A 9,348-nucleotide genomic window follows, 5' to 3' on the forward strand; every position below is an offset into this window, starting at 1 on the left:
TTTTAGAGCACGGTTGCCCTGGGGAGGTCACCCAACTCCAGATTTAGCTGGTCCCCCATCCCCCGAAGTTCCCAGTACCCGTGAGTCAGTTCTACACGATGCCATGAATTTCTCAGCCGTGGGTAGTGGCTCAGTCCGCTGTCGGGGGCACCTCAGGCCTCCCAGGTCCCATCAGACCAGGTGGACCCTCAGCTGAGCAGGGGGCCTCTGTGCAGAGCACGCGTGGCAACGCCAGCCTGGCCCGGCTCTGCTTTCGGGGGGCACCTGCGGGTCCTCACGTTGGTCTCAGGGCTGCTCAGGTCATACCTTCTGGCTGGGGTCAGCCGGACAGGCTGGTGCCACGCTGGGTGTGGTGTTTTGAACCTTCTGACCCGAAATGGGGTCTTCTAGCTAAGTCTCCAGCCTGACCAGGCACGCAGCAGAGGCCCAGCTGCTGCTTCTCCCGTGTGGCACTGTGGAGCGTGAGGCAGGTGCACCGAGGTTCAGCCTCGCCGGGCTGACGCTCTTCCCAGTTAGAAGGGATGTAAGTAACGCACTTTTGCATAAACTAAACTTTCTTGAGGAAAATTTGTGGACTAGGGCACACGTGAGTACGCGGGTGGTTTCTGAGGGTTTTGGCACGCGTTTTCGTTTTCCTTCTTGCTTCAGAAAGTCATAAAGGACTTAAGAAACCATGCTTTTGGCGCAGTAGGGTGAAATGAATTCTGGGTTGTTGTTATGCACTGAAGTGTGTCCCCGCCCCCACCCCCGCCCCAAATTCATGTGTTGAAGCCCTAACTCATAGCGCCTCAGGTGTGACTGCATTTGGAGGTGGAGCCTTTAAAGAGCTGATAAAGGTAAAATGAGGTCACTGGGGTGGGCCCTGATCCAATCTGAGTGATGTCCTTACGAGAAGAGGCAGTTAGGACGCAGACAGGCAGACGGACGACCGTGTGAGGACACTAAATCCCTTACCAGACGATGATTGGAGAACATTTTCTCCCAGTCTGTGGATTATCTTGTCATTCTCCTAGCGGTTTTTTGAAGAGCCTAAGTTTCAAATTTTGAGGAAGCCCAATTTACCTATTTTTTTCTTATATAGATCATGCTTTTGGTGTCAGATCTAAGAAATCTTGGTCTAACCCAAGGTCATCAAATTTTCTCATTTTCTTTCAGAAAGAAAGAAAGGTTTTATATTTATTTACTTATTTTTGGCTGCTGGGTCTTCGTTGCTGCGCGCGGGCCTTCTCTCGTTGCGGCGAGCGGGGGCTACTCCTCGTTGCGGTGCGCGGGCTTCTCACTGTGGTGGCTTCTCTTGTTGCGGAGCACGGGCTCTAGGCACGCGGGCTTCAGTAGTTGTGAGGTTTTATATTTAGGTCTCTCATCCATGTTGACCTAACTTTAGTATGTGGTGTGAGCTTTCAACCAACGTTCATATTTTTTTTGCAAATGAATTTTCAATTGTTCCAGCATCATTTGTCGAAAGACCATCCTTTCTCACTGAAAAGACTGTCCTTTTTGTACTAAATTGTTCTTGCACCTTTGTTGAAAATCATTTGTCCATATCTGTGTGGGTCTATTTCTGGGTTCTCTAGTCTGTTCCGCTGATCTGTCTTAAGGCCAGTATCACACTGTCTTAATTATGGTAGGTTTAAAGTAAGTCATAAAATCAGAGGGCATCAGATCTCCAACTTTGTTCTTCCCTTTCAAAGTTGTTGTGGCTGTTCTAGGTTCTTTGCATTTCCACATGAAACTTAAAAACAGCTTGTAGATGTCTACAAAAAAGCCTGAGTTTTTGATTGGGATCGCATTTAATCTATAGATCAATTTTGGGAAAAGCATTGAGTTTTTCACCATTCAGTGTGATGTTAGCTATCGTAGGGTTTTCATAGATGCTCTTTTTCAGGCTGAGGAAGTTGCCGTCTCTTCATAGCTTGCTGAGAGTTTTATCAGGAATGGATGGATGTTGGATTATTTTCAAACGCTCTCTCTGTGTCTGTTGAGGTTATCGTGTGTTTTTCTTTCCTCTTAGTTTCTTGATATGGTAAATTACATTTAGATTTTATTAACTATTTTTATTACTGTCCGCCCCATCACTCACAGCAACAGCAGCAGTAACAGCAGCTGATCTGGGAGGAACAGATGGGAGAAGCCCCTGTAAGGTTCCTACTGTATGTGTGAGGTGGTATCGAACTCTTTGAAAGTAGTCTTATGTCTTTATGTCATACACGTTCGTCTTACATGTGTTTAGACTCACACTATATTGTCAGTGTTTTTGTTTAACAGTCAAATTTTTTGTAAAGAGAATTAAACAATAATAAAGGACCTTGCATTTTTCCCGTGCAGTCGCCCTTTCTGGTCTCTCTGTTCCTTCGTGAAGATCTCAATTTCCATCTGGTGTCTTTTCCCTTTTGCATGAAAGACTTTCTTTAGCATTTTTTGTAGTGCGAGTCTGCTGGTCATGAATTCTTATCTTGCCGTCAATTTTGAAAGCTATTTTTGCTGGGTTTAGAATCCTAAGTTATCATTTTCCCCTCAATACTTGAAAGATGTTCTTCCACTCTTCTCACTTGCATTGTTTCCAGTGAGAGCGCTAATGTCATCTTACCTTTGTTCCTTGTATGTAAATTTTTTTCTCCTGCTACTTGTGAGATTTTCTCTTTTTATTAGTTTTCATCCGTTTGATTATGCTGTGACTTTGTATCGCTTTCTCTGTGTTTCCTGTGCTTAGGGTTCATTGAACTTCTTGGATCTGTGAGTTTATAGTTGTCATTAAATTTGGGGAAAAAATTAGTCACTATTCCTTCACATATTTTTTTCTGTTTCAGTTCTCCTCCTTTTGGGTCTTGAATTATATGTATTTTGACATGTTGAGGTTGTCCTAGAACTCACTGATGGTCTCTTCTATTATTATTATTGGTATTTTCTCTCTGATAAATTTGGAAAGTTTCAACTGCTATGTCTCCAAGTTTATTGTTCTTTTTTCTGACCTGTCGAATCTGAGGTTAATCCCATCCGGTGTATTTTTGTTTTCACCTCAGATACTGTAAGTTTTGTCTCTGGATCAGTTTGAGACCTTTTTGTTTCTTCATTGATTCTACGTAACTTTCTGAACACACGAACGTCAGTTACGACAGCTGCCTTCATCCCCTGTGCTATCACCTCTGCCAGGTCTAGGTTGGTTTCGATGGGTTGCTTTTTCTTTTCATCCTGTGTCATATTTTCTTAATTCTTTGCAAGCCTGGTAATTTTTTAAATAATTTTTTTAAATTTATTTATTTATTTATTTTTGGCTGCGTTGGGTCTTCGTTGCTGCACACGGGCTTTCTCTAGTTGCAGCGAGTGAGGGCTACTCTTCATTGCGGTGCGCAGGCTTCTCGTTGCGGTGGCTTCTCTTTGTTGCAGAGCACGGGCTCTAGGAGCACGGGCTTCAGTAGTTGCAGCGTGCAGGCTTCAGTCATTGTGGCTTGTGGGCTCTAGAGCGCAGGCTCAGTAGTTGTGGCGCACGGGCTCAGCTGCTCTGTGGCATGTGGGATCTTCCCGGACCAGGGCTCGAACCCGTGTCCCCTGCTTTGGCAGGCGGATTCTTAACCACGTGCCACCAGGGAAGCCCAAGCCGGGTAATTTTTTAATTGGATGCCTGACCTTGGGAATTTTACCTTGCTGAGAGCTGAATATTTCTGTTTTTCCATAAAGTTCTTTGAGCTTTGTTCTGTGATACAGTTTGGTTACTTAGAAATGGTTTGATCCTCTTGCATCCTGTTTCTTTAAGGTGTTAGGCAGGATCAGAGCTGTGTTTAGTCTGGGGCTGAGAATAGTCTGCTACTGAGGCAAGACACTCTTGGGTCTCTACCCAATGCCTTGTGAACCGTGAACTTCTCTCCTCTCCCGCCCTGTGCCCCGCTGAACACTCAGGGGCCTCTCCAGAGGCTGTCTCCGTGGGCAGCTCAGTTACGTCTGCTACTCTGTCCTCTGGATTCTGGCTGCCTTGGTCTCCCCGGGCTCTCAGCTCTATCTCTTCAACTAGGGAGCTTGCTGGGTCCCACGTGGGTACCCTCTTGTCTGTGCCACGACCTGAGAATTCCCTGCAGGCAGTGAGCCGGGCAGTCATAGCTCCCGCCTCATTTGTTTCTCTTCTCTCTGGGATCACTTATTGCCTGACGTCCAGTGTCTGGAGAACCGCTGTCTCATTTGCTTCCATCATTGTTGTCTGAAGAGGTAAATTTCATGTGTGTTGCTCCACCTTGGCTGGAATGGGACGCCCCAGTAAAGGTCCGTTGAGGGACACTGTGTTCAGCACTGCTCTATCCCTGGGGGCCCATCAGTGCAGGAAAAAAGACCTCACCCTCAGGCAGCTGCCGTCCTGGGGCTGGGCAGGGTGGAATCACTGCCACTGAAAGGCCACACGACTTTGGGTAAGCCCTGCCACCTTGCTGGGCTGACACTCCTGGCTCTCAATACCAGCTGACGTTTCCTGAGCACTTGCTGTTATTTTTGCCATTATTTGTTCATTACTTTGTTGAATCGTGAGAAAGAGACCGCCCCACCCAGAAAACCTTTTAAACAGAGCTGACAGTAGGACGGGCCACTTGATGTTGGTTGGATTTATTTTTATGTTTTGTGCGATTTCCTTATGGTGCAGAATTTCCTTCAGAGTTTAGTGCATCAGTTGTTTGCGTTAGAAAGTCATGCTTTCCGCTCACATCTACTGCCTAAGAAAAATGAAACTCAAGCCCCAGAGGGTGGAGAGGAGGACTGTTGAGATAGAAAATTGCTGAGGGTGAGGGTGTGCTGTCTTTTTCTGGAAAGCAATTTGGTGGAATGTAATTAGCGCCTATAAATGCACTTCACGCTCTTTGACTTTGTCGTGCTACATCTTGGGGGTGAGCGGATTCTGAGGGACTCACCCCAAATTCAGCGTCAGGCACCACAGTGGTGATTGCCTTATTCACGGTAAATTAGAAACGACGCAAATGTCCAGCAGAAGAGGAAGCGGGGAGTTAAAAGGATGGTCCACGTGCTGGAATCGTACGTGGCTCCCCGTCACAAGCTGCATTTGTGGAAAGTGATAATAACACGTCCCAGCAGTAAATGACAGCAGCAGAGTACAAAATTATGCCCACAGATGATCCCAACCGTGCTGCGGATGGGAAGCAGCCCACGGGGACAAGAACCGGCAGGAAGCGTGCCACCTGCAGTCACTGTCCCAGGGACATTCCCTGCCCCTCCACTTTCCCATGTTTCCAGTTCCTCTGGGGTGAATGGGTATTAATCTTACCTTTAACAAATTAAAGAAACAAACTAAACTTTCAACATTCTTGCAATTCTACTGAATGGATGGTAGACGTTTAAAGAACAGGACAATTTTGAGAAAAGAAGGGGATGTAATTGAAGATGCAGTAAAACAGGTTTGAGAAGACCAGTCTTACATGTGGTCTCCTAGTGATGTCTGTCCCCACAGCAGGTCTTGCCTGTGTCGCGATCGTGCCCAGGATGACACAGGCTTATAATGTTAATCAAAGCAGCACAGCAAGTGGGCGGTGAAAATCCACTTTTTGTGTGTCTGTCCACCTAGCAGTTCCGTTTCTCCAGCTCTCTCCTAAGAAAGGAGTTCAGGGAGATGCTCGGGGCGGCCATCGTGGCTGAGGCTGCAGGGAGCCCAGGGTCAGCAGGGAAAGGTACAGCCGTCGCAAAGGGCGATGCACCATGAGCTTGGCGGCTGGCGTGGGACGCGCCCTCAGCCCTCACGGCGGGTGCTCTAGACACCTGGACGTGGGGGAGGCTGTGCTCCTCACTCTGGATACTTCTGGAAAGTTGGTGCTCCTCGTAGCAGTTGCAGAGCAGCCCACGTGTGCTACCACATCACCTCGTCATCCTAACCTGCGCTGGGCTTGCTTCTCCGACTTTCCAAGCAGTCCTGCCAGCCGCCAGCTGGAGCTGCGTCTCAGCGCACTTCCTGTTTCCGTTTCAGGACAACGTGTTAAACATCATTAACCAGATCATGGATGTGTGCATCCCCCAGGACCGCGCCCCACGGGATTTCTGTGTCAAGTTCCCCGAGGAGATCCGGCACGACAACCTGGCCGGCCAGCTCTGGTTTGGCGCCGAGGTAGTGGGTGGCCGCCGGGGTCCGGGCTCACGATGCTGGGCATTGTCCAGCTGTTTCTCTACGACGCTCACCTGTGTGCATCTACAGGTGCAGGGCCCCGCGTCTCCTCCTCCAAGGGTTACAGATGGTGCTGAGCCTGCAGGGTCACGGGGAGGCGAGAACGCGCTCCCTGGAAACTATACACAAGCAAATATAGACACGAGGCCTCACATGTGATTTCTATGAGGGTCTCAGGCCCCCAGACACGTAGGGCCTAAAAGCGGTTCTTTATTACAATGATGCTGGTATTCGGAACAGCACTGGCCGTCCCGCTCCCGCAGGACTGTTTCTTCTTGCGGGGCCGCCACGCACATAGCCCCTCCAATCTTGGTCTTCACCTCCCGAGGAGGAGCCTGAGGCACGGGAGGGAGGTGCCCGCCCTGGGAGGCAGGACCAGCCTCCCCCCAGCCAGTGGTGACCCGTGGGACACCCAGACGACCCCTTGGCCTTGCTCTCGGGACCCTAGGGGCGTGGGCTGCCCGGTCCTCCCCCCCTCAGCTCTGCAGGACTCCTGGAATGCCCCTCTCCCCCACGCTGCCGGGCCCTCGTGCCCACCGGCTCCCCGTCTCAGCCCATTCCACCCGGCTCCCCTGAGCCGCACCTGGATGGGCATCCCTGCTGGGGCCCCGGGTAGGCCGTCTCTCCCCTCAGCCTCAGTGCCCAGCTCTGCAAAGCGGGTCCCAGGGGCAGGGGCAGCTGTGCAAGCCATGAGGTGATGCAGGGAGCCTTTATGGACATGAGGCGTCTGCTTCCTAGAACGCCTGGATTTCTTGGGGAGCCGCGGTCGGCCCCGGTGCGGTGGACCTGGAGTACGGCCGGAACCTGGCGTCTGCGGGCCGGGTGGGGAGGGGATGGGGTCACATGGCCCGGAGGCCCCTGCATGGAGCCCCCCAACCCGAGGGCATTTGTTCTCACCGCCATGATGGCTCTGCATCTAAGAGAAACCAGGAGGGAGCAGGCGCCCCAGAGCGGCGGGGGGGGGGCAGGAATATGAGGGAGGGGCTCCCGGGAGGCGTCTCCGGGATGAGGCGCCCCAGCCCCGCCGTTCCGCCCTCCGGCCCCACCTCGCGCTGTACAGTCTTCCCGGGCGGCGAGGGGGGGCCCTTCTCAGCGCCCGCTGTCGGGGGTTCCGGAAGCCCGCGCGCTCCGGGCGGGCGCCCCAGAGCGGCGGGGGGGGGGGCAGGAATATGAGGGAGGGGCTCCCGGGAGGCGTCTCCGGGATGAGGCGCCCCAGCCCCGCCGTTCCGCCCTCCGGCCCCACCTCGCGCTGTACAGTCTTCCCGGGCGGCGAGGGGGGGCCCTTCTCAGCGCCCGCTGTCGGGGGTTCCGGAAGCCCGCGCGCTCCGGGCGCCGCGGACACGCGGGTGGGGCCCCCTGACGCCCCGTGCCGCCCGCAGTGCCTGGCCGCCGGCTCCATCATCATGAACCGCGAGCTGGAGAGCATGGCCATGCGGCCGCTGGCCAAGGAGCTGACGCGCAGCCTGGAGGACGTGCGCGGCGCCCTCCGCGACCAGGCGCTGCGGGACCTCAACACCTACACGGAGAAGATGCGGGAGGCGCTGAGGCACTTCGACGTGCTGTTCGCCGAGTTCGAGCTGAGGTGACCGAGGGACCCTCACCTTCTGGCCCGTGGGGAGGGCTGGGGGCGGGCAGCTCCGCCGGGCTCTGCGTCCGCAGCAGGAAAGCTCCGCGGAGAGCGGGGCGGGCTGGTTCCGGGCCGTCGCGGGGGCGCGGGGGCCCGGCGTGGGGGCGGGGCGGAGGCGGGCAGGGGCCACCGAGGGGCGCGGGGGACGCCGGCCCCGCCCAGCACCTCTACCGCTGGTGGTCCTGGGGTGAAGGTCACGGTCAGCGCAACGCCCCGCCCCCAGCACGCCTCTGTGCCTGGACGTGCGTGGCACGCGGCAGGAGCCACGAGGAAGTGGTGGCCGCTCGGGGGCCTGCTGGGGCCCCCAGCTCCGTGGGGTGAGGGGCGCGCCTCTCCGGCTCAGCCGGTCTGCCCTCCGCACCCCCACTAGCTCCCTGGGGCGTGCTCGTCCGCCCGCCCGCGGCACAGGACATGGCGTGGTCCCTGGGGCCCTCACAGGACGGGCTCTGGAGGACCCAGGACTGCGGGGAGGGGCCTGCGCGCTGTCCACAGACACGGAGATGCTGGAGGTAGATGAGGAGCAGGACCCCAAAGCCCGTCCACGGTGGCCCGGTTAATGAAAACTGTCCGGCCTGTGCCGTGTGGGCCCCAGAAGGAAGTCAGGCGTTCCAGCCGGTTCTCTAGGGAGTGGGCGCCACCAGTGAGCTTTACAGCTTCGGCCCGGCTCTGCCTGCTCCACATCTTTCCAACTGAGCTTTCGTAACAAGAAGAACTAGTTAGTGACAGGAGAACGTTCTCACCTGGGGAGTGGGTGGAGCGCCCTGGCCCTGCCCTGCGTGGGGGCCCAGGGGTTGCCTGCCCGCCCTGCACAGGCTCATTCACTCCCTCGAGGCTGGGGACCGTCGCGGCAGTGGGCAGTGGCGGTTCCAGGATGGGCAGGGCTGTGGGGCCCAAGGAGGCGCCGGTTGAGGCCTGACCCTGGGAGGAGCTGGGCTCCAAACATAGACGCTGATGCTGGGCGGGGTGTTTATGAAGCTGCTGAGATGCGGCCGGGCTGCGGTTGGAGGGACCTCATTTGGTTGTCAGCTACGACACCCTTGGTTCCGGGAGACACCAGGGGGCCCTCACTCCCTTCTCTCTGTTTGCAGCTACGTGTCGGCCATGGTGCCCGTGAAGTCCCCACGGGAGTACTACGTGCAGCAGGAGGTCATCGTGCTGTTCTGTGAGACGGTGGAGAGGTGAGGCCACCGGGAGAGGCGGGGCCCGGCTCCTCCTGCTGCCCCGGGCCTGGGTGAGGGCTGCACCGGGACAGGGGCACCGTGTGCATGTGCCACGGGGCCTCTGCACACACACCTGCTCCTCAGCCCCAGCGTCCCCTTTCTCTGGGCCCAGACACTGCAGCTGGACCTCACGTGGTTGAGAAGGGCTCCATGCTCACCTCCCTCACTCCTCACCTCCCTCACTCCCCCCCCACTTCCTCACTTTCTCCCCTCCTTCTCCCTCCCCCTCACCTCCCTCACCTCCTCACCTCCTCACCTCCCTCACCTCCTCACCTCCTCACCTCCCTTACGTCCCTCACTCCTCACCTCTCTCACTCCTCACCTCCCTCACTCTTCACCTCCTCACCTCCCTCACC

The 9,348-nt window shown here is 55.0% G+C and overlaps 1 protein-coding gene across 4 annotated transcripts in view; it reads left to right on the forward strand.

Moving 5' to 3' along the window:
* ZFYVE28 (zinc finger FYVE-type containing 28) overlaps positions 1–9,348 on the forward strand; it is a 113,367-nt gene that overhangs the window by 55,274 nt on the left and 48,745 nt on the right. For all 4 annotated transcript variants that reach the window (XM_028492435.2, XM_028492436.1, XM_055086265.1 and 1 more), the window contains exons 3-5: positions 5,951–6,088; positions 7,525–7,727; positions 8,861–8,950. In XM_028492435.2, the coding sequence (XP_028348236.1) occupies positions 5,951–6,088; positions 7,525–7,727; positions 8,861–8,950 (431 nt within the window). The remainder of the gene's footprint in view (positions 1–5,950; positions 6,089–7,524; positions 7,728–8,860; positions 8,951–9,348) is intronic.

Source organism: Physeter macrocephalus, chromosome 7 (genome assembly GCF_002837175.3).
Source record: "Physeter macrocephalus isolate SW-GA chromosome 7, ASM283717v5, whole genome shotgun sequence".
Taxonomy (NCBI): Eukaryota; Metazoa; Chordata; class Mammalia; order Artiodactyla; family Physeteridae; genus Physeter; species Physeter macrocephalus.